General features: G+C 40.3%; 1 protein-coding gene across 1 annotated transcript in view; it reads left to right on the top strand.

Annotated features, from left to right (window-relative positions):
* LOC103129356 (netrin receptor UNC5D-like) overlaps positions 1 to 22352 on the top strand; it is a gene marked incomplete at its 3' end in the record, with an annotated part of 130932 nt that overhangs the window by 105121 nt on the left and 3459 nt on the right. The window contains exon 3 of the mRNA XM_016665010.1: positions 17259 to 17342. Within this exon, the coding sequence (XP_016520496.1) occupies positions 17259 to 17342 (84 nt within the window). The remainder of the gene's footprint in view (positions 1 to 17258; positions 17343 to 22352) is intronic.

Below are 22352 nucleotides of genomic sequence, written 5' to 3' on the forward strand. Positions count from 1 at the left end.
TGAATAGTGTTCAGGGTTCTGCTTTCCGCTGACATAAGGAGCTGCTGCTAAAGCATTTCTCTGCTCTTACAGCCAGCAGGAGGTTCAGACAGCTGTCCGTCAGGAGAAGAATGCAAACCCAACAACAGATATAGGTATATATGTGAGTTATGTACTGTAGAACATAACTCACAGTGCGAATGACCTACTGCTGACAGAACAGAACATGAACAGTAGATGAAGGTTCATTTTAATCAAGACACTAAAGATCGTATAGCTTACATTTAGTTTTGGTTCAAACTCTGATCATTTCTAAAGGAAAGCTGTCAAATCCATCGCAGCAGCACAGAACTGAGAGCTGCTGTTTGCTAAGCTACATCCAAAAAAACGAGGAACACGTGAGTAATGCACATCATCTGGACCTGAAGGCTTCTTCTGCTGTAGAAAGAGTTCCAGACTCTGGGATTCCTCAGTGGTCTATTAAAGAATGAATGACTGAAGTACACATAAAAGGAAGAGAAATAAAACTACACATTACTCACTGTTTATTATTTATTAGAAAACCGGTAACACGTTATTTGACAGGGTGTGTATAAGACTGACATGACACTGTCATAGACATGACATAACACCTGTCATGAACATAAAGAAGTCTTGATGAACATCTATGACAGTTGTCATGAAGTGTCATTCGGTAAATAATGACACTTTTAATGCAAAGTTGCTTTAAAAGTCCATTAAAAGTCCCAACTTTGCATTAATTTTGTAAATAATGACATTTTAATGCAAAGTTGGCATTTTTAATGGACTTTCAAGGCAACTTTTAGAGCAACTTTTCATTAAAAGTGTCATTTATCGAATGATACTTCATGGCAACATTCAATAAAGACTCCTTCATGTTCATGACAGATGTTATGTCATGTTTATGACAGTGTCATGTCAGTCTTATGCACACCCCGTCAAATAAAGTGTTACCAGAAAATCTTGCAGCTCTTATTTGGTTTGAAGATTTATGATGATAATCTTCAGTTTCACAACATCCTAAATATGCTGGATCTGTTGGATAGAGATCAGCTGACTGTGGATCCCCAAACCACTAAGATTTGCCATTTTGTAGCATAATCAAGTAACTATGTTACCTTCATTTGTTGTGAACATGCTGTATGTACAAAAAGACAAAAGAAATTTGTCTTCACAATTGAATGCCTCGAAACTGGGTCTCTGTCTCTTTCAGAAGCTCCAAACTCTGCCTTCAGCAGTTATCACAACAACTCTTCTCCTTTAACCATTTAACAGCGTTCATACAAGTGGTTCATATTTTAAGCTCAGCAGATGCGCAGTTCCACCAGGTGTTTGCTAACTGCTGCTGCCACTAGTCTGAAGGAGCAGAGTGGGGGAGAAGCAGAGGAGAGCTACTCTGTTTTCTGTCTGTCATTTCAGTTCAATCACACCAAACGTTCCAATTGATCCCAGTGATCAGTCAGTTCAATGAGTTCAGTTTATTAGTCAAAGTAGTTCAATAAGTTTCTAAGTACACCCAGCAGATTGCATCAAGTCACTGACTTGCAGCATTCACAGCTCCTGGACGAAAAATAGCTTTCTTATGTTGTTGAGTTCATAGCAATCCCTCATTCCAAGCATGCATGCAGTGACACCAGAGAGGAAAAACTCCTCTTTAACAGGAAAAATCTCGAGCAGAACCAGAACTCGGTTCAGTATGAACGGCAACTCCAACGACCAAGACAGACAGACAGACAGACAGACAGATTAACAGACAGAGCAGAATGCACAGTAAGAAATAGAAGAACTGATTCCAGAGGATTTTGTATGTTAGTGTAAAGTATAGAGTTAAAGGTAGTAGCTCATTTGGTGAAAGAGAGCAAGTCACAATAAAAACTCGACTAATCATTTAGTCTGAGGAAGAGCTGAACATTGACAGTAGGACCAACTGCTTCATCTGTAAGTAGGATGTTAAGCTGATGTTCCCTTCAGGATGGAGGTTGAACCTGGTGTGGCACGGCTAACAGAACACCAGACCAGGTGTATATTCTGTGGAGGGTTCTGATAAAGCTGGACTTCACCAACACTTTTGATGCTTTTCTCTTTTATACAATTGAAAAATTTCTAATGGGAGCATCGTTAGGCTGAATGCAGGTGCTGCCTCTCCTGTCGTCTCGTCTCCCTTTGGGAGGGAACTCTCAGCCGTTCCTCTCTCGGTTGCCATGAAAACCTCCCTGCCTCACCAACTCCACGGGAAGCTCGGCGTTGTATCCCATCCCCCGAGACCGATCCCTCCGCCCCAGGGATCCGAAGGTAAACTTGTCGCCTCCTGTCCAAGACATCTGGGTGAGCCGTCACTCATCTGCGTCGCCTCAGTGTCCAACCCAGTAATGGGGAAAGGAGAACCAGGCTCCACCGAGCTCCTTATCCCTGTTTGTTCTAAAAGTGGCGCTGTGTTTGTACTGTCAAGATTCGTGCATTTCCCCTTTATGCGATTTTAATTGAGGCTGTTAAACCTCCCTTGGAGAAATCCAGCTATTAAACACTTGAAGTTTCAGACAAAACATGTTTCTATGCAGCATCCCGGAGTTCAATAGTTACCCGCCGAGCAGAATGCAGGGGGGGAGAGGGCGAAAAACCCATTGACTTCTCTTTCCTGCCGTTGCAGCATGAGAATGTTATCACCTGAGAGCAGCGCGCCTTTAGATACTGCAAGAAGATGCTCCATTTGTGTGTGTGTGTGTGTATGTTTTAGAGGGTTTATGGTTGGGAAGAATTTATCAGTGTGGAGATATTGCCATGTGGGCTACATGTCTGCGACTGATTTAATGTGTTATTTGCATCAGCTGCATGTTGTAAGGACATAACGAGGTGGCGCCTCGTTGTGTGGGTTTGTTCGTACGCTTATCTGGATCGACACGAGGCTCCGCTACTGCACCGCGTAAAATAATGTGTGACTTTGCAAAGTTTACAGGGCACACACACACACTGTATGTGTGTGTGCCCTGTATGTGTTGATCTGTCGGCATAAAGGAGCTAAGGCTTGTGTTTGGCGTGTGTGCATGTGTGTGTGTGTGTGTGTATGCGTGTGTGCATGGGTGTGTGTGTGTGTGTGTGTGTGAAGGCCTGAGAGAAGCAGATAAACAAACAGCCTCAGACTCCGTCCTGCCAAACAGCCTGGGGGGAGCTACTTGTCGGTGTGTTTGTGCAGTCTGGCTGGGGTTGCTGGGCGGACAGAGGGTTGGAGTTGACAAAAGGGCGGCGACACCTTACCCCACCTCCCCCCCCACAATCTGACCCCCCAGCTCCACGGCCGCGGGGGCCTCACCTCGCTCCCACGAAGAGCTACGTATATCTCTGGCCAGACGTAATGGCCCTCTGAAGCTGGGATTGATGTTATCGTTGCCCCGGGGGTTGTTTTGTGAGCCAGTTAATGGGGTTGTTAACCGAGTGTGGCCCGGACAATACAACTCACACACACATTCACTCGTATCCTCTTAACTCTGCTATAGACTCCTGGAGGACGGGGTGGGAGGGGCTGTGGCGATGCTTTCTTCCTAGAGATGGTTTTATGCGGCCTCACCTCATGTTTTCTGCCAGAGCTAAGCTGTAGAGTATTTCTTTTTATTTATTTATTTTTATGAGAGAAAAAGGAGCCCTTTGTCACAGCTGGTGAGTCAGCAGATTCTGCTTTAATGCCTCAGCCATCACAGGGGTATCCATGCATGCTTGACCGTTTTTATATCCAATTTTAAGCCTTGGAAAAGAGCCTGTAACATTTACCTGTAGATGCCAGGATACAGATGAATTCAGGAGGCCTTCAGCCTTGAGTTCAAGGCAAAATTATACACAAAGTGACAAGCTACTTTAGCCGTTTTCTTTTTTTTTTTTTTCTATCACTATTAAAATAAAGCAAAGGGTTGGGCATTCAGCATTCAGACGGTTCTCAGTTTCGATCCGTGTTCTGTTGTCTGGGTCGGAATATTGACCGCCATGTCCTGGGAACCATCTTCATACATGTTCATATGATGCTGTGAACAATGATTTTCCTTTTTACAGTTTTCTCCATTTTTTCTTTACACTTTTGTTCACTTCCATGTTTTAAGTCATGAAACAAATTTTAATATCCAAGCTGGCATCTATTTTTAAGATAAAAAATTGTTTTCAAATAATGGTTTTCTTTCTTAAAACAGCAGTAGGCAGTGTCATAAAAAAAATATATACTTTGTTTTTACATACTGTTGAAAAGTTGTGACAGTATGATATGAGACATCAATAATCTAAAACAAATCCAGCTCCTCTGCCTTCTGCCAGCGCTCACTAGAAACCACCAATCTGAGCCGGGAAGCGGGTTTTAGCGCTGTCCATTACAATCTCACGTGCCGCTGCTCCACCCTCCTTAACTGCTCCCTTTCTTTCTCTCAGCTTCTGTACAGAGAAATTTTGAAACAGTTTGATCTGAAGCAATTAAGAAGCAAAAATAGAAAAACTGTGTAAAAGGAAAATATAATTTTTCCAGCGTTCTACTTTTTTTTTGCTGTATTTTCTGCACATTTCCTTGACCTTTTCACCTGAGGGAGGGAGAATACTTTTCAGAGAAAATCCAAACATCTACTACATCTTTGACATGAGTCTGTATTGGCAAAATTACAGAAGCTGAGAGAATATACTTGAATTACTGAATGATCTCTCATTGATGAGACTAATGAAGTCTACAAGTTAGCAGCATCAAAAGAAATAAATGGCTTTATTATCAAGGTTAAATAAGTGATAAAAATGGCTTTCTTAAATATTTTCTTTGATATGATAGTACTGTAAATGTATCCTAGGCTGAAGTAAAAATCTCCCAAGCTCATTTTCTCAGCTCTACGCTGACCGTCATTTAACCCCCACTTGGAAATGCGCTGCCTTTGAACAATAATAGCTACTAGGGGTCTAATGGTACAGATATGAATCATCCATTGTCTATACCTACTTGACCTTGAGGAGCTGTGGGAGGTGATGGGGTTGGGGTCGTTTGAAAGTAAAAACAAAAGGTTTTAGGTTTTCTGGAAAAGTAAAAATACATTGTTTTTCTCCTTTTGTCTAATAAGGTGAAGGCTTCACAAATTACAAAGTTTGCTATGAAGAATTTGTATTTACTGCATAATATTTTACAGGTTCATATATTGCAGTCCAGTGCTAGGATAATGCAACACACAAATGTTATGTTTTCTATTATTTGTATTTTCACAAATTTTCACTCTACGATTTCATAAATCTCCAGTTGTATTTTTTTTTCTTTTAAATGACAGAGTTTACTTTAATCTATCTAAGCAATTTGGAGTTTGAAGTAAAGATGATCATGCAACTCAGACTCATTAAAAACTGAAACAGCCGAAGCAGAAGCTACCTTTAGCAGCTTGTGGTCTACACTCCTTACTGGTTGGTGGTAGTAATGCTCACCTAACGTTTTTTGCCAACCACCAATAAGCTTCAAGAAGAAGAAGAGGAAGAACTTCAGCAGCTAACTGTTAGCCAGTCGCAGTACTTTCACAGAGCCTTCTCTTCTATTTCATGCCGCTGTAACAGCAGCATACTGTAAGTTTTCATGATGTAGCTCTTATCATTGAGTCTGACCAGCTGTTTTCTACTCTGTAAATACAACAGGGTAAACAGGGGCTACCGCTGACCCCTGATTACTCACAGCTCATTATTCACAGAATTTTTTGTGGAACGTGACCTCAAGTTATTTGAGGAATATCTCCCAAACAAAAGTTTTTCGAGTGCATATCTAAAATATTCAAAAGAAAATGCAGCCGGGGAAGCTTAAATCCCTTGACGTTATGCTGTCAGCTTGGTTTTGTAGCCAGTCCTGGATCATTTTACTAGTAATTGTTGATGCTTGCACTGTTCTTTTTTTCATCAATTTTGCAGAAATGATAAACATAAAATTTCAGTTTTACATGAGCTGTTCCAGAATTTTCTGAAGTTTTGATCTTTCACATATCCAATTGATGATGTGAATTTTTATTTATTTATATATTGCTTTTTACAATGATTTGTTTTAAATATAAAAGGAACAGGAATCTGCTGTTTATGCTTAACTTTAGGCCTAGATGGAGCTCTGCCTCACTCATTCTCCACCTCACATCATCATATTATTATTTAAGATGTTTTGCTGATTTAGCCATTATTCAGGGTCAGAGAAATTGTAACCTTTGGTTCCAATACACATGATGTTCTCTCAGACTATCACATTAACACTTACAATCCCCTAAAAGACCATGACAGTTCTGAGAGTGGGCCCAGTACAGAATGGTTCAGTTACATCAATATCAAATCAATTATTTATTTATTTATTTATTTATTTATTTATTTATTTATTTAATTTCAATTTTAGACTGGCTTTGTTTAAAACTCAAACAAATATCAGTAAGATTAATTCTTCATTTTGGTGTCCCCAATATGGCAAAGTAATTCAGAGATGTTTCGTTTGAGAGGGCAGCCCATTACATACCTCACTGCTGAATCCAGTCACAGAGAGAAACACTTTGTTTTCAATGAGTTTTCTCTTGAGTGGGCCGACTTGATGGATCTATTTGCATTTCGCTCCTCATCCAGAGACAGTAGGTGGAAAAACATTGTTTTCCTTTTCAGAGTTTTTTAACGCCATTGTTCCTTTAATTACTGATGCTTACCACAGCTGCCTTCTACTACGGTGTTTTATTCTCCCGGTCTCATTACACCACAGGATGTGTCATTTGTGAGCTTTATGTTTTGGGTTTGTCAGGCTTGATTTCACACATTTCAGGTTTGAAATTGAGTATCCTTTCAAGGAGAGATGGCTGCGTGTTGGGACTCTCTCTGGTTACAGAGCTAAGAGTTCGACACAAGGTTTAATGGTGCTGTAATAGAAGCTCTTCTTCCCACGAGGAGTGGAAAGCAGTCAGATATCGGATGTTCCTCTCTGGAAGGAGAGGGAATGTAGATTCTAATGACTCTATGAATCTGTTTGTGTGCTGGAGTCAGTTCTGACGGAGGAAGCGCCAATGCTGCTTTGGAAAATGCAGCTGTTTCATCACTTTTACTTGAGGAATTCTTTCGCGGATTTTATGTCGTCTGAGTAGCTCACAAATTCAGCCAAGTTCATGAGCAAAACGGATAAAACAAACATCTTTTGTTGCTTTTGAATAGCTGAGAAACAAAAAAAAAATGCCTGGCAAACTAAGATCTCAGGGTAAATAAGTCTAAGGAAGGAAGGAAAGGTAGCTACTGCGAAAGATGGTAATGGATGCATTAGTGGGTTGCTTTTTATTAACATGTATGGGGAAGGAGGTCAAAGGTGAATGGCAGATGGATGAAGCCAAATACAATGCAACACTTGACCAAAACTGGACTCTGGTGACTTTAAACATCCAGACAGAGCTACCTGGCAATGTGTTAGAATGGCCCAGTCAAAGCACAGCCAGTCAAAGACCAAAATCGAATCGGAACTAAAAGTTTCACATGCATGACCGGAGAAGGACAAGCAACTGTCGCCTCATTGCACAAGTTCCATAGGAAATGAATGGAGATGAACATTTCTAAATTAACATTTAAAACAAAATCACTTCCTTAAGCCTCCCTGGATATAAAAACCTGGAAAACTGAGAATCTTCACACATTTTTGGTTTGAGACGATAAAACATTTTCTTGAATATTTTTTGAAAATGTGCACACTGTGACAGTTTTTGATATGGGCAATTGCCCAGGGAGGCATCTGAAAGGGATGGGATGCCCGGGAACTAGAAAATAAATTCAACAAGTTTGATACTGCCTGTGTAGTTGTGCATGTTTGGCTTAGTTGCTTCCTGCTACAGAAAAACAACCAGATAGCCAGATGATTTCTTGCATTTTGATTGGTTGGAGTGCAGCAGAAGGAGGGGCTTACCCTGGCAACGATTCCTGCAAGAACCACAGCTGTGTGCATATTTATATTTTATACTTACAAAGTTAGGCATATTGATTAATCATGATTAATCACAGCGCTAGAATGTGATTAATCAAATTTTTAATCGATTGACAGCACTAATATATACAGACTTTTTTGTGCCAGAATTATATGCTTTGTAAATCAGACGATGGGGAAATCTGAAAGCAGTCTTGTTCATTTGTAAAGGAGAAGATCCTTCATGTGTGGAAAATATTCTTTGCGTAACTTAATGATGAATAAATCCGTCTTTAAACATATGCTTTGTAAAAGTGGAAGATATGGCTTTTAAATGAATGTAATTGGTAAACGATCCAGAGTTGCATAACGCTCTCCTTGATAACTACAAGCTTCAGTAATTAGGTTTTGGTCTCTTTTTTTTTCTAATTGGATATTAGAATATTTTTTAAACTAATTTTAGCTTTGGACCTTAATGACAGTGGTAATTATATCAGTTCTTCAGCATGCCACGTTGAAGCCTACATCTAATTAGTTTGAACATTGGCTTTAAAAGCATCATGACTTACCTTCAAAATACTTAAAAAAAATAGTTTTAACATGCTTGCAATTAACATGATGAAAGACAACTTTTATAATATTCAAGAGTCAGGCAGTAATGATGCTTTTCTCTTGCAAATTATGACACTTGACCCTCTCACACGTCACACCCACTGAAACTCACACTGAAAAACACACAAACACACATATTCTGGGATTTATGTCTTTGTGAAAACTTTTAAGCACTTGTCCTTAAATATTTTCCACATTTTAATTTTAAGCAACTGCACAAACAAGACACTTAAGGTATACTCACAGCTTAAAAACCTTCTTTTTTTTAGAATAAAGAGTGAGTCACATGCTGGTGTATTTAATAAAAACAAATTTTTCTTTCTGTATTTAATTACTGTGTATATATTCCTCATAACAAATGCTAACCCCAAACCAAAGCAGGGATTTTCTCTGGCAGAAAACAGACAATCTCAGAAACGTTCTGAGTGCAGCTAAAATAAGGTAAAGTAAAAAAAGAAAATCCCACGTACTGCACCATCAGTCGTTTTAGTTATTCTAAAAATGAAGTAAAAATAATGATAATTAAAAAAAACATGTAGTCATCCTTCATGAACCTTAAATTACTTTTTTGCAAAGAAACGATTGAACAGAAACTCAATGTTTTGCGGTTTGTTGTTCCCTTTATGGGTTTCCAGAACTAAACACTGTAAAAGAGGAAAGGTCCAATGCAGTCAGTAATTAGTGAGCTGCTGATGCCATTTTATTACAGTTTGGTGGCTCAAAGCCTCATTCTTCACTGAGGAGGTTTTGTTTTTTCTTTGAACATCTATTTTGCTCTGGGTAGTCGTCAGAGGGTTTTTTTGTAAACTGGATGGTTTATGTGGGTGTTGGGAGAGTGGATTCTTTCAGCAGGTTTAATTTTAATAAATAAAACTAAATTACTCATTGATGTTATTGCTTTCATCTGTCAAATACAACAGAGGTCTGTTTTGTTTGTTTTTTTTGGCTGTAATTCAGACAGCAGAACGTGTCTGCCCTCCAGTTTGCTTAGTTGGTGTAAAGCACTTTGACCAGCCGTGTTGTTTTAAATCAAATTCTATTGTATTCCTTTCTGTCAACATCTCTAACGGCGATTTTAAATTCAAGAGTACCTCTTGATCTCTCAGACACGTCCGCCGTCATTGAAAACAAACCATTTGAGGACATTTTTAGAACTTTGAAGAACTTGGATGTCATGTTGTGGCTGTGTGGGCGCTGCCAGCTGTTGGGAAGAGAGTCATCGAAGGAACCGTCAATTCACATGTGTACTGCAACATTCCAAGTCAGAGCATGATCCCCTTCCCTCAGAAACTGGGTCAGTTTTCCAACATGGTAGTTATCCCAAACATCTCCATGACAACCGCTGCCTTGCTAAAGAAACTGGGGGTAAAGGTGCTGGACCCCTGACCTAAACCCCACTGAGCCTCTCTGGGACATCCTCAAGCAAAAAAGTGAAGGAGCTCACGGCACGGTCTCCAAACCCCACCAGCTTTGTGACGTTGTCATGGAGAAGAGGGAGAGGATCCCATGGCAACACATGAAGCTCTGGTGAACTCCATGTCCAAGAGAGTTAAGGAAGTCCTGGAAAATAATGGTGGCCACACAAAGTACTGACATTATGGTGGTAAAACTAAGCATTTGAGTTGAGGGCAAATTCACTGTTCTTCTAACTACTTCACATCAAAGAATCTGAGCTTCTGTGTTGTAGAAGGAAAATTAAGAGAGAAAACATTTGAAGAGTTGAACCTGGATAACTGAGCAGTTCCTAATCTCTATTAACTGTACCACTGTTATATTTTCAAAATGTAGCCTTTATTTTCTTGTTGCAATTCACCTTGGTTTTTAATTCATTCACTAAATAACTCTGAAAGCCTCAGTGATGTTGGTTTATGTTTGACGTTTCAGACTGTTTGGGAATTATTCCTCCTAAACAAAGCATCTGACTAACCCCAGAGGCCTGACAAAGAAAACCCCGGTTTGTGTCAGAGTCAGCCATGCTTGCTCTCACCTCTCCTCCCTCTGCCGGGTGGATGAAAGCATGGGAGCAGAGAGCGGGGTCGACTCTGCAGATGGAGGAAGCTATTTCTGGTAGTAGAACATCTCAAGTCTCTGAAGATATTTAAATCAGCTGTCAGGAATCCCGAAATGAGACAGGATGAGTCGTCAAGAACAGAAACTCTGTGCAATCAATAAATATGGAGATTTTCTTTTTTTTGTGTGTGTGTGTGTGTGAATTCTGTATTCAAGTTATGGATTGTTTTTCTTCTTTTTTTTGTAAGCCTTTTTAAATTATAATATTTAGCTACAATCATGGCAACACCAAAACAGTTTACTGTAGATATGTACAGTTTCTAGAAATTGGAGCGAGAGGAAAAAAAAATGCAATGTTAAATTAAACCCAATAATTTAGATAAAAATGTTTGATTTTGTGGATGCAGTGCACTGCTGGTGTTCACTGAGGTTTGGGATCACAGCTGCCTGCAAACAGCTGAAATCAGTGAATACTTGAGGCCGACACTAAAAACACATACATGCCAATTTTCATTGTTCAACACCAAGTTTGGCTTAGTGCTCATTAATACACAGAGTGGAACTATAACGGAGGTTTTTAACAGTCTGGATCCAGAGTTCGGTTAGAAAACCAACAGCAACCTCCACCTGGGAGGGAGAGAGGACATGCAGTATGCTGCCCTCACGATGTGTAACTGGTACAAAGCTAGACAGCTAGCTTACACTTAAAAGGTCGTTGAGTCGAAAATAATCCAGTCCTTGTTTTATTTTGCAACTCTGCTTTGTTTTATTTCTCCTTTTCTTTTCTTTTTCTTTGTAAAACTGTAACAAACACAAAAGCATGCATCAACCACAGACAAGGTACAGAAAACAACCAGACCAAAGCAAACAAATGACTCCTAACCAGTTCACAGCACAGCGCCAAACCTCTTATAAAATATAACACAATATTGTTATAACAAAAAATGAAATAAACTTACAGACAAATGATGTCCAAGGGACAAACGTGTCTGAGCGATCTAAAGCACCACGTGTACCACTGGACGAGTTCTGCTTAACTGCCCAAATTAACTAAACAAATGATAGCCACTAGGTGTCAGTAATTACACTTACAATATAAACTAGTCAAAACATACTGATGGAGTCAGCACATGCAGGGTGAACATGGAAGTATTAACAACTTTCACTAAAGTCAACCAGGTTTGAGTCAACCAGAGAGGTTGACTACCAGGAGAACTCAGGTCCTCCTACTTGATCCTTAGATGCCAGTTGTCAAATAAAACAAAACATCTCATTTCCTGAGCAGAGATCCTGAGCAGAGATCCTCTGCTCAGGAAAGAGTCTCACACATGCATTTAAAATCAAGCCCATGCAAGAACAAAGTTTATTCAATAAAATAAATAAATTAAGCTTTCCTTTTTTCTTTTTTTTTTGCCTCAAACCTCAAAACAACAGCAAACGATTATATTTCCTGTAGATAGGAAGAAAGCTCAGTATGACTGGCCTGTTGCTTTCCACGCACAGCAAACTGCTTCAGTTCAAGAGTTTGATGCATGACTCTGTCGATGTCTGCTGTGATTGTCGTCTAGTCGAAGGAAGTTAGAGTTTATTTTGACAGTCAGTTTCTTGTTTTTTTTTTGTTAGAGAAATATTTCATGTACTTCTTTTTCTTCAACCCTTCCTTGTGTGTGTGATGTATATACTCTATAAACACAGTTTTACTGATTTTGAGCATGTGTTTTCCATCCTTTGGTTGTCTGGTTAACGGTGCAGGGCTAATGGAAATACATTTTTTCCTCTCAGTGACTCCAGCAAACAGACAGATTGATGCCTCCACGGGGTTCCTGAGAAATAATCTAAAAAATGTTGTGAATGTCAGGAAATCACGCTGCTTCCTTTTTTTTTTTCTTCGTCTGTGAAGGCTTCGTTCTGTCACAGGCGACACGCAGGATGGGAACAAAAACGAGTCCCTCCGCTTCGATTGGACCCCTGGTATTCATGGAGGTTTGAGATTACAGCCATTTGTAATTACATAAAATCTGCAAATACTTGACACCTGGTCCAGGAAAGCCTTGGAAGAGCCTATTTTAAGAAGAGAGGTGTTTTTATTGTCCCACAGCGGAAAATTCAGGTGTAACAGCAGCATCGAGATATGTAGGTTCACACAAAGATAAAAAAAAAGTATGTAAAAACACACAAAAATCAACATGCTTTATCATAAGAACAATATTATAAGAAACATTTTTTTTGAATATCATGGAAAAGTTGTTTAAATCCCATAATTTCTTCAGAATGTTCAAATGTTTTGAATTCCTGTTTTCATGGGTTTTTTGAGCTGGAATCCCAAATTATGTAACAATAAACAAACAAATACTTGAAATCGCTTAAACTGTGAGCTCTGAATCTACACCTATGAACGTTTAACATTTTGAATGGAGTTATGGAAATTAAACAACTTTTCCATGATATTCACATTTTTTGGAAAGGGACTGTATGAACCAAACAGAAACTGTCATTTTCTGCAAAGACTAATATTGATCTATGGTTCACCTTCCCGTTCCCATTTACCTTCACTAGACTGTAAAACCAAGGGAACCAGAGGAAGTGTGTGGACATGAAGAACGATGACTTGGCTCTACTCAAACTTTTCAGCAGAAATAATCCCTGTGCAGCTTTTTAATGGAGCTCTCATCATCTGGGATAACAAGCTGACCTCGGGAAGAACTTCGGCTGCAACACACTTCTCTTCACCGGAAATCAGACCAGCCCAAACTTAATTCTAAGTCTAGCTTATGGCTGTCTTTTTCTGCATCAGTCAGCCTTTTTTGGATGGCTCTGTTAGAGCCTCGGGAACCTGTGAAGAGCTGGAATAGAATCGGAGGAGAACAGATCGAGTAGTTTCCTCTCTAATGAGCTCCGTCAACATTTCTACCTGTAAACAAGCGGGGCTGTCAGGGGGAAGGGTCTCCTTCTCCGTCTCTCCAGCAAAACCACATGTCGATGTCTCTTTGCATTCCAGCAAACCCGACGTCTCGGAAAACAGATGCCGGCTTATCACTTGCCGCCCTCTGTCTGCTCGGTCTTCCTGCTTCGTTCTCTCTTGTCTTTAACATAAAGCAGGCTCAAATCCATTTTGGGGGCATCATGGAAAGTCATTAGTCAATATTTTCTCCCCTGTCTCTCTTCCCACAAGTAGGCTGTCACTTGCCGGCTCTGTGCCTCTGCTTGAGAAATTATGAATTATGCTAGCGTCTCGCTCTCCACATGGGGCCCACGACTGGGAAGCACCAACCATAGAGCTGCTACTTTGTGTATTACTCCTCTGAAAAGTTCCCTCCAGCCCTGTCAGTCCTGATTTCTATGAACCCCGGTTGCCAAATATGTGGCTTTTGCCGTATTCAGACATATCACCTAATTTGTCTCAGTATTGTACAACCAGTCAGCCGTGGTCGGTATGACAGCATATCAGGAGGCATCTCTTTTCCTGTTGTCTGTTATAAGCGGTGCAGTGCAGACTGTCCTTCTAGTTTCATCTCAATCCCCCGCTACGCATGGATTGACATTGGCACAGTACAATTGTCTTGCCTTTCACTGATCACAACAGTTGGGATCTGTTTGACTTCAGGGGAGAGTTTTGATTCTTTGAAGCAAGGTTCTGTGAAGCTTTCAGGACCTGTAGCAGAACACTGTCATATTACAGAGGGAATGAAGAAATGTAAAGAAAACCCTGAAATGTTAAAAAGCAACCTAGTTTTAGGGTGTTATTGCAACTGAATGAGGAACTGTTCATAATTGGGGGATAGAGTGCTATCTGAGGCAGCTGACCAGCTGTCATTCAGCCATCGGACAGGTGATTGGTTCAACTCCAATGTTACACAAAACCTGTCAGTGTCCTTGAGCAAGATCCTAAAGCCCAAGTTGTCTAGCTGTTCAGTGTATGGACGTGTGACTGGTGGAACTGTAGAAAGTTCAGATAACTTAGAAGAAATTTGACTTTGCAGTTTGACTCATTGAAATCGGCCTCTGTCTCTTTTAGAAGCACCTGATCTTTGCAATACTCTGCCTACAACAGGAAGTAGTTGAAAGATCATGGCACAACAGATTGTTTTAATAGATTATTGCGTGAATTAACTTCTTCGCGTGTGATGTTAATTGTGTTTATTTAACGGAAACACTGCATTTGCGAAATTGTGTCTTTTCGACATTAGCGTAATATTGATAAAGATTTGTGCAGATTTGTAATGGAAAAGCTGCTGGTTTTCCATTACATGGATCCATGGATTCCATGGATTTAAAAGAATTACATAGTTCGTAGATGGTACACGCTTATACGTGATGCTATAAGTGTGTACCATCATGCTTATAAAAGTGATGGTTTACTCACCGGAGCTTCAAGATAGAAACGACATGGTGGTTCTTTCTCTGAGGAGCTGAAACTCACATAGCCGTTGAATGCTATATTACTATGTTTTGGAAGATGATTTATTAATTTTTCTTTAGAAAAACATTATTGGTGCAATGGAAATAACTTTAAATCTAAACCTGCCGCAGGTACGAAAAACAGTAAGCCTCTCAAAAAGGTAAGTATTTGATGACTGCTTACAGAGTATTTTGTCTCATGAACATATTATGGTTAAATGGCTTTAAACAGCTAAAAGCATTTGAAATGGATGCTCTGTTGAGGATTTCTTTACTTGTTCTGCAAACTTAATGTGATACATCTGTCCACTGTATGTACGTAAAACTGTTACAATAATTTCACAAAAATGCATATCCCTTTAAAGGAGGCAGGGAGGCAGATTAAAGTATCATTTTCGATTAAGAGAGCATGCATGTGGACAGGAGGACCAACAAGGGTGGCTGTTAGTCTTTCAGTCCCCAGCACATTGCATAACACTTGTGTTTAATTCAGCTGTGGGCATAGGGCCTGCAGGCTGCAGTCGGCTCAAAGAAATCACATGCGACAGGCTCTAAGCCAGTGACTCAGATTAAATATGGTGAGTGTTTGCCCATCTGGAGCTGTATGACAGGGTGACGAACATTTCAAACAGGGGTGCTTGCAGCTTGTGCTATAGAGGATTATCAAACCGAGTCTGCCTCTGTTTTTGTTGATGCATTCAGGTACAATAATAGTGTTGTGAGGATTTTTTATTCATTTATTTTTTGTTACACATTGTGGTGGATTGTTCTGGTGCCACGCTCTGTACCCCTACATTTGCCTTTTAGTGTAGGCTAGCTTATTAATGCTAATTCTGTTACAGCTGATTTAGCGTTCCTCTTGTTAGTGCTTAGAACATACAGAACAGTCCTCTGGGGGTCTGCGTTTCTGCCAATTTCTTTAGTCTTCTCTTGGAGCAAAGCAGCGAGGAGGTGGGGGATGCACTGATTTAGGAAGTGTGTCAGCCTTTCCTTAGAACTTATGCATAAATAATCCTCTACAATCCATTGATCGTTGACTCAAGGCTCGAAATGTATCAAACTATTGATTAAGGGTTTGTTAAGAGACCCTAATTTAAATTCAGCCCATTCTAAAGTGGCCTTTACCATGTGAACATATGTAAGCCAAAGCAAAGGACTCAGGCGATATCGACGCTCTAATGTCAGTAATGCTGTTGTCACAGTTAAAGCATTGCTGTTTCTAATACTCCATGTGAATTAAAAATCTTTTGGTGTATCATTAAAAACTTTGAGTGTTATTGCATCACAGGAAAAAATGTATTCAGTGATAAATTATTGTTTTTTCAAAAGGTCCTGCCAGCTTTCTCTCCTCTCAGGTGACACAATGAAAGTTGGGTTTAAGCGTGTACTTATAGTGTCCAGCAAGGGACATTCCCAGGACCAATGTGTGACCCTTAACCTGAGACAGCCCCTCTGCTAACCCTCAACCTCCACTCTCCCAGGTTGAGGTCATCTCCACTTACTTGGACTGAGCACTTCTCTTTGTACTTTCTTTCTTTGTCTTCTTCATGCCTGACAATACCTTGCTGTTATTCTTCCAGATTGGGTCCCACCTTTGGTTTTCTTGATGTTTAAAGGTTGATAAGCTCTTCAGATTCCATAACACCAATTCCTTCCTTTATCTCTCGTAGCTACTTTTTGTGAAGATTTTAAAAAGTTTCCTCATGATCTTTTCAGGAGACGTTGTAAAGAACCGTTGAGTTGTGGGTAATGGTCGATGATGTTGGCAGAGGTATAATCCAACAAACCATTTAACATTAAAAATTTCTTCCTTGCCATTCATGCCTCAATTGAGAAAAAGTGATATAATTACAGTGCAAATGTGTTCTATTTTTTGCTCCCAGCAATATGAATTGCTTCTGTGTTGCTGTTTCACTTTAAGACGGTCCCACTGAGCCCCAGCTGGGGCCCTTGAGCTCCACTATTCACACTCGTAGGAGAGCCCACAGCGGACTGCTGTGCCAAGTTACTTTGTCTGAAATGAGCCCACAATGGGACTAGAGGGACATTGTTGCTTGCATAGGCTGGCTAAAAATGTCAGTGTCGAGCAGCCGCTCACAGTTGGCCCCTACATGTGATTACAACCAAGCGATGAAGTTGCCGTCACATTTTTCTTCCAGCTCCTCTTGTATCCAAACTTGACATCCAGTCGGTGATATAATTTATGATTTCAGACTCTCAGAAGTACAATGAGAACCTAATGACATGATCAGCCCAGTTCTACTAATAGACCATTGAGTCTAACGTAAGGTGTCTTCTAACCAATACATATCTGTAAAACTGATTGCCTTTGTCTTCTCTTTTCTCCCAGGGCTGAAGGTGCGCGAGGTGATGATCAACGTCTCCCGCCAGCAGGTGGAGGACTTCCANCACAGCAAACTGCTTCAGTTCAAGAGTTTGATGCATGACTCTGTCGATGTCTGCTGTGATTGTCGTCTAGTCGAAGGAAGTTAGAGTTTATTTTGACAGTCAGTTTCTTGTTTTTTTTTTGTTAGAGAAATATTTCATGTACTTCTTTTTCTTCAACCCTTCCTTGTGTGTGTGATGTATATACTCTATAAACACAGTTTTACTGATTTTGAGCATGTGTTTTCCATCCTTTGGTTGTCTGGTTAACGGTGCAGGGCTAATGGAAATACATTTTTTCCTCTCAGTGACTCCAGCAAACAGACAGATTGATGCCTCCACGGGGTTCCTGAGAAATAATCTAAAAAATGTTGTGAATGTCAGGAAATCACGCTGCTTCCTTTTTTTTTTTCTTCGTCTGTGAAGGCTTCGTTCTGTCACAGGCGACACGCAGGATGGGAACAAAAACGAGTCCCTCCGCTTCGATTGGACCCCTGGTATTCATGGAGGTTTGAGATTACAGCCATTTGTAATTACATAAAATCTGCAAATACTTGACACCTGGTCCAGGAAAGCCTTGGAAGAGCCTATTTTAAGAAGAGAGGTGTTTTTATTGTCCCACAGCGGAAAATTCAGGTGTAACAGCAGCATCGAGATATGTAGGTTCACACAAAGATAAAAAAAAAGTATGTAAAAACACACAAAAATCAACATGCTTTATCATAAGAACAATATTATAAGAAACATTTTTTTTGAATATCATGGAAAAGTTGTTTAAATCCCATAATTTCTTCAGAATGTTCAAATGTTTTGAATTCCTGTTTTCATGGGTTTTTTGAGCTGGAATCCCAAATTATGTAACAATAAACAAACAAATACTTGAAATCGCTTAAACTGTGAGCTCTGAATCTACACCTATGAACGTTTAACATTTTGAATGGAGTTATGGAAATTAAACAACTTTTCCATGATATTCACATTTTTTGGAAAGGGACTGTATGAACCAAACAGAAACTGTCATTTTCTGCAAAGACTAATATTGATCTATGGTTCACCTTCCCGTTCCCATTTACCTTCACTAGACTGTAAAACCAAGGGAACCAGAGGAAGTGTGTGGACATGAAGAACGATGACTTGGCTCTACTCAATCTTTTCAGCAGAAATAATCCCTGTGCAGCTTTTTAATGGAGCTCTCATCATCTGGGATAACAAGCTGACCTCGGGAAGAACTTCGGCTGCAACACACTTCTCTTCACCGGAAATCAGACCAGCCCAAACTTAATTCTAAGTCTAGCTTATGGCTGTCTTTTTCTGCATCAGTCAGCCTTTTTTGGATGGCTCTGTTAGAGCCTCGGGAACCTGTGAAGAGCTGGAATAGAATCGGAGGAGAACAGATCGAGTAGTTTCCTCTCTAATGAGCTCCGTCAACATTTCTACCTGTAAACAAGCGGGGCTGTCAGGGGGAAGGGTCTCCTTCTCCGTCTCTCCAGCAAAACCACATGTCGATGTCTCTTTGCATTCCAGCAAACCCGACGTCTCGGAAAACAGATGCCGGCTTATCACTTGCCGCCCTCTGTCTGCTCGGTCTTCCTGCTTCGTTCTCTCTTGTCTTTAACATAAAGCAGGCTCAAATCCATTTTGGGGGCACCATGGAAAGTCATTAGTCAATATTTTCTCCCCTGTCTCTCTTCCCACAAGTAGGCTGTCACTTGCCGGCTCTGTGCCTCTGCTTGAGAAATTATGAATTATGCTAGCGTCTCGCTCTCCACATGGGGCCCACGACTGGGAAGCACCAACCATAGAGCTGCTACTTTGTGTATTACTCCTCTGAAAAGTTCCCTCCAGCCCTGTCAGTCCTGATTTCTATGAACCCCGGTTGCCAAATATGTGGCTTTTGCCGTATTCAGACATATCACCTAATTTGTCTCAGTATTGTACAACCAGTCAGCCGTGGTCGGTATGACAGCATATCAGGAGGCATCTCTTTTCCTGTTGTCTGTTATAAGCGGTGCAGTGCAGACTGTCCTTCTAGTTTCATCTCAATCCCCCGCTACGCATGGATTGACATTGGCACAGTACAATTGTCTTGCCTTTCACTGATCACAACAGTTGGGATCTGTTTGACTTCAGGGGAGAGTTTTGATTCTTTGAAGCAAGGTTCTGTGAAGCTTTCAGGACCTGTAGCAGAACACTGTCATATTACAGAGGGAATGAAGAAATGTAAAGAAAACCCTGAAATGTTAAAAAGCAACCTAGTTTTAGGGTGTTATTGCAACTGAATGAGGAACTGTTCATAATTGGGGGATAGAGTGCTATCTGAGGCAGCTGACCAGCTGTCATTCAGCCATCGGACAGGTGATTGGTTCAACTCCAATGTTACACAAAACCTGTCAGTGTCCTTGAGCAAGATCCTAAAGCCCAAGTTGTCTAGCTGTTCAGTGTATGGACGTGTGACTGGTGGAACTGTAGAAAGTTCAGATAACTTAGAAGAAATTTGACTTTGCAGTTTGACTCATTGAAATCGGCCTCTGTCTCTTTTAGAAGCACCTGATCTTTGCAATACTCTGCCTACAACAGGAAGTAGTTGAAAGATCATGGCACAACAGATTGTTTTAATAGATTATTGCGTGAATTAACTTCTTCGCGTGTGATGTTAATTGTGTTTATTTAACGGAAACACTGCATTTGCGAAATTGTGTCTTTTCGACATTAGCGTAATATTGATAAAGATTTGTGCAGATTTGTAATGGAAAAGCTGCTGGTTTTCCATTACATGGATCCATGGATTCCATGGATTTAAAAGAATTACATAGTTCGTAGATGGTACACGCTTATACGTGATGCTATAAGTGTGTACCATCATGCTTATAAAAGTGATGGTTTACTCACCGGAGCTTCAAGATAGAAACGACATGGTGGTTCTTTCTCTGAGGAGCTGAAACTCACATAGCCGTTGAATGCTATATTACTATGTTTTGGAAGATGATTTATTAATTTTTCTTTAGAAAAACATTATTGGTGCAATGGAAATAACTTTAAATCTAAACCTGCCGCAGGTACGAAAAACAGTAAGCCTCTCAAAAAGGTAAGTATTTGATGACTGCTTACAGAGTATTTTGTCTCATGAACATATTATGGTTAAATGGCTTTAAACAGCTAAAAGCATTTGAAATGGATGCTCTGTTGAGGATTTCTTTACTTGTTCTGCAAACTTAATGTGATATATCTGTATATATGTATGTACATAAAACTGTTACAATAACTTCACAAAAATGCATATCCCTTTAAAGGAGGCAGGGAGGCAGATTAAAGTATCATTTTCGATTAAGAGAGCATGCATGTGGACAGGAGGACCAACAAGGGTGGCTGTTAGTCTTTCAGTCCCCAGCACATTGCATAACACTTGTGTTTAATTCAGCTGTGGGCATAGGGCCTGCAGGCTGCAGTCGGCTCAAAGAAATCACATGCGACAGGCTCTAAGCCAGTGACTCAGATTAAATATGGTGAGTGTTTGCCCATCTGGAGCTGTATGACAGGGTGACGAACATTTCAAACAGGGGTGCTTGCAGCTTGTGCTATAGAGGATTATCAAACCGAGTCTGCCTCTGTTTTTGTTGATGCATTCAGGTACAATAATAGTGTTGTGAGGATTTTTTATTCATTTATTTTTTGTTACACATTGTGGTGGATTGTTCTGGTGCCACGCTCTGTACCCCTACATTTGCCTTTTAGTGTAGGCTAGCTTATTAATGCTAATTCTGGTACAGCTGATTTAGCGTTCCTCTTGTTAGTGCTTAGAACATACAGAACAGTCCTCTGGGGGTCTGCGTTTCTGCCAATTTCTTTAGTCTTCTCTTGGAGCAAAGCAGCGAGGAGGTGGGGGATGCACTGATTTAGGAAGTGTGTCAGCCTTTCCTTAGAACTTATGCATAAATAATCCTCTACAATCCATTGATCGTTGACTCAAGGCTCGAAATGTATCAAACTATTGATTAAGGGTTTGTTAAGAGACCCTAATTTAAATTCAGCCCATTCTAAAGTGGCATTTACCATGTGAACATATGTAAGCCAAAGCAAAGGACTCAGGCGATATCGACGCTCTAATGTCAGTAATGCTGTTGTCACAGTTAAAGCATTGCTGTTTCTAATACTCCATGTGAATTAAAAATCTTGGTGTATCATTAAAAACTTTGAGTGTTATTGCATCACAGGAAAAAATGTATTCAGTGATAAATTATTGTTTTTTCAAAAGGTCCTGCCAGCTTTCTCTCCTCTCAGGTGACACAATGAAAGTTGGGTTTAAGCGTGTACTTATAGTGTCCAGCAAGGGACATTCCCAGGACCAATGTGTGACCCTTAACCTGAGACAGCCCCTCTGCTAACCCTCAACCTCCACTCTCCCAGGTTGAGGTCATCTCCACTTACTTGGACTGAGCACTTCTCTTTGTACCTTCTTTCTTTGTCTTCTTCATGCCTGACAATACCTTGCTGTTATTCTTCCAGATTGGGTCCCACCTCTGGTTTTCTTGATGTTTAAAGGTTGATAAGCTCTTCAGATTCCATAACACCAATTCCTTCCTTTATCTCTCGTAGCTACTTTTTGTGAAGATTTTAAAAAGTTTCCTCATGATCTTTTCAGGAGACGTTGTAAAGAACCGCTGAGTTGTGGGTAATGGTGGATGATGTTGGCAGGGGTATAATCCAACAAACCATTTAACATTAAAAATTTCTTCCTTGCCATTCATGCCTCAATTGAGAAAAAGTGATATAATTACAGTGCAAATGTGTTCTATTTTTTGCTCCCAGCAGGATGAATTGCTTCTGTGTTGCTGTTTCACTTTAAGATGGTCCCACTGAGCCCCAGCTGGGGCCCTTGAGCTCCACTATTCACACTCGTAGGAGAGCCCACAGCGGACTGCTGTGCCAAGTTACTTTGTCTGAAATGAGCCCACAATGGGACTAGAGGGACATTGTTGCTTGCATAGGCTGGCTAAAAATGTCAGTGTCGAGCAGCCGCTCACAGTTGGCCCCTACATGTGATTACAACCAAGCGATGAAG

The sequence above is a fragment of the Poecilia formosa genome, unplaced genomic scaffold (assembly GCF_000485575.1).
Source record: "Poecilia formosa unplaced genomic scaffold, Poecilia_formosa-5.1.2 Scaffold538, whole genome shotgun sequence".
NCBI classification, from domain to species: Eukaryota; Metazoa; Chordata; class Actinopteri; order Cyprinodontiformes; family Poeciliidae; genus Poecilia; species Poecilia formosa.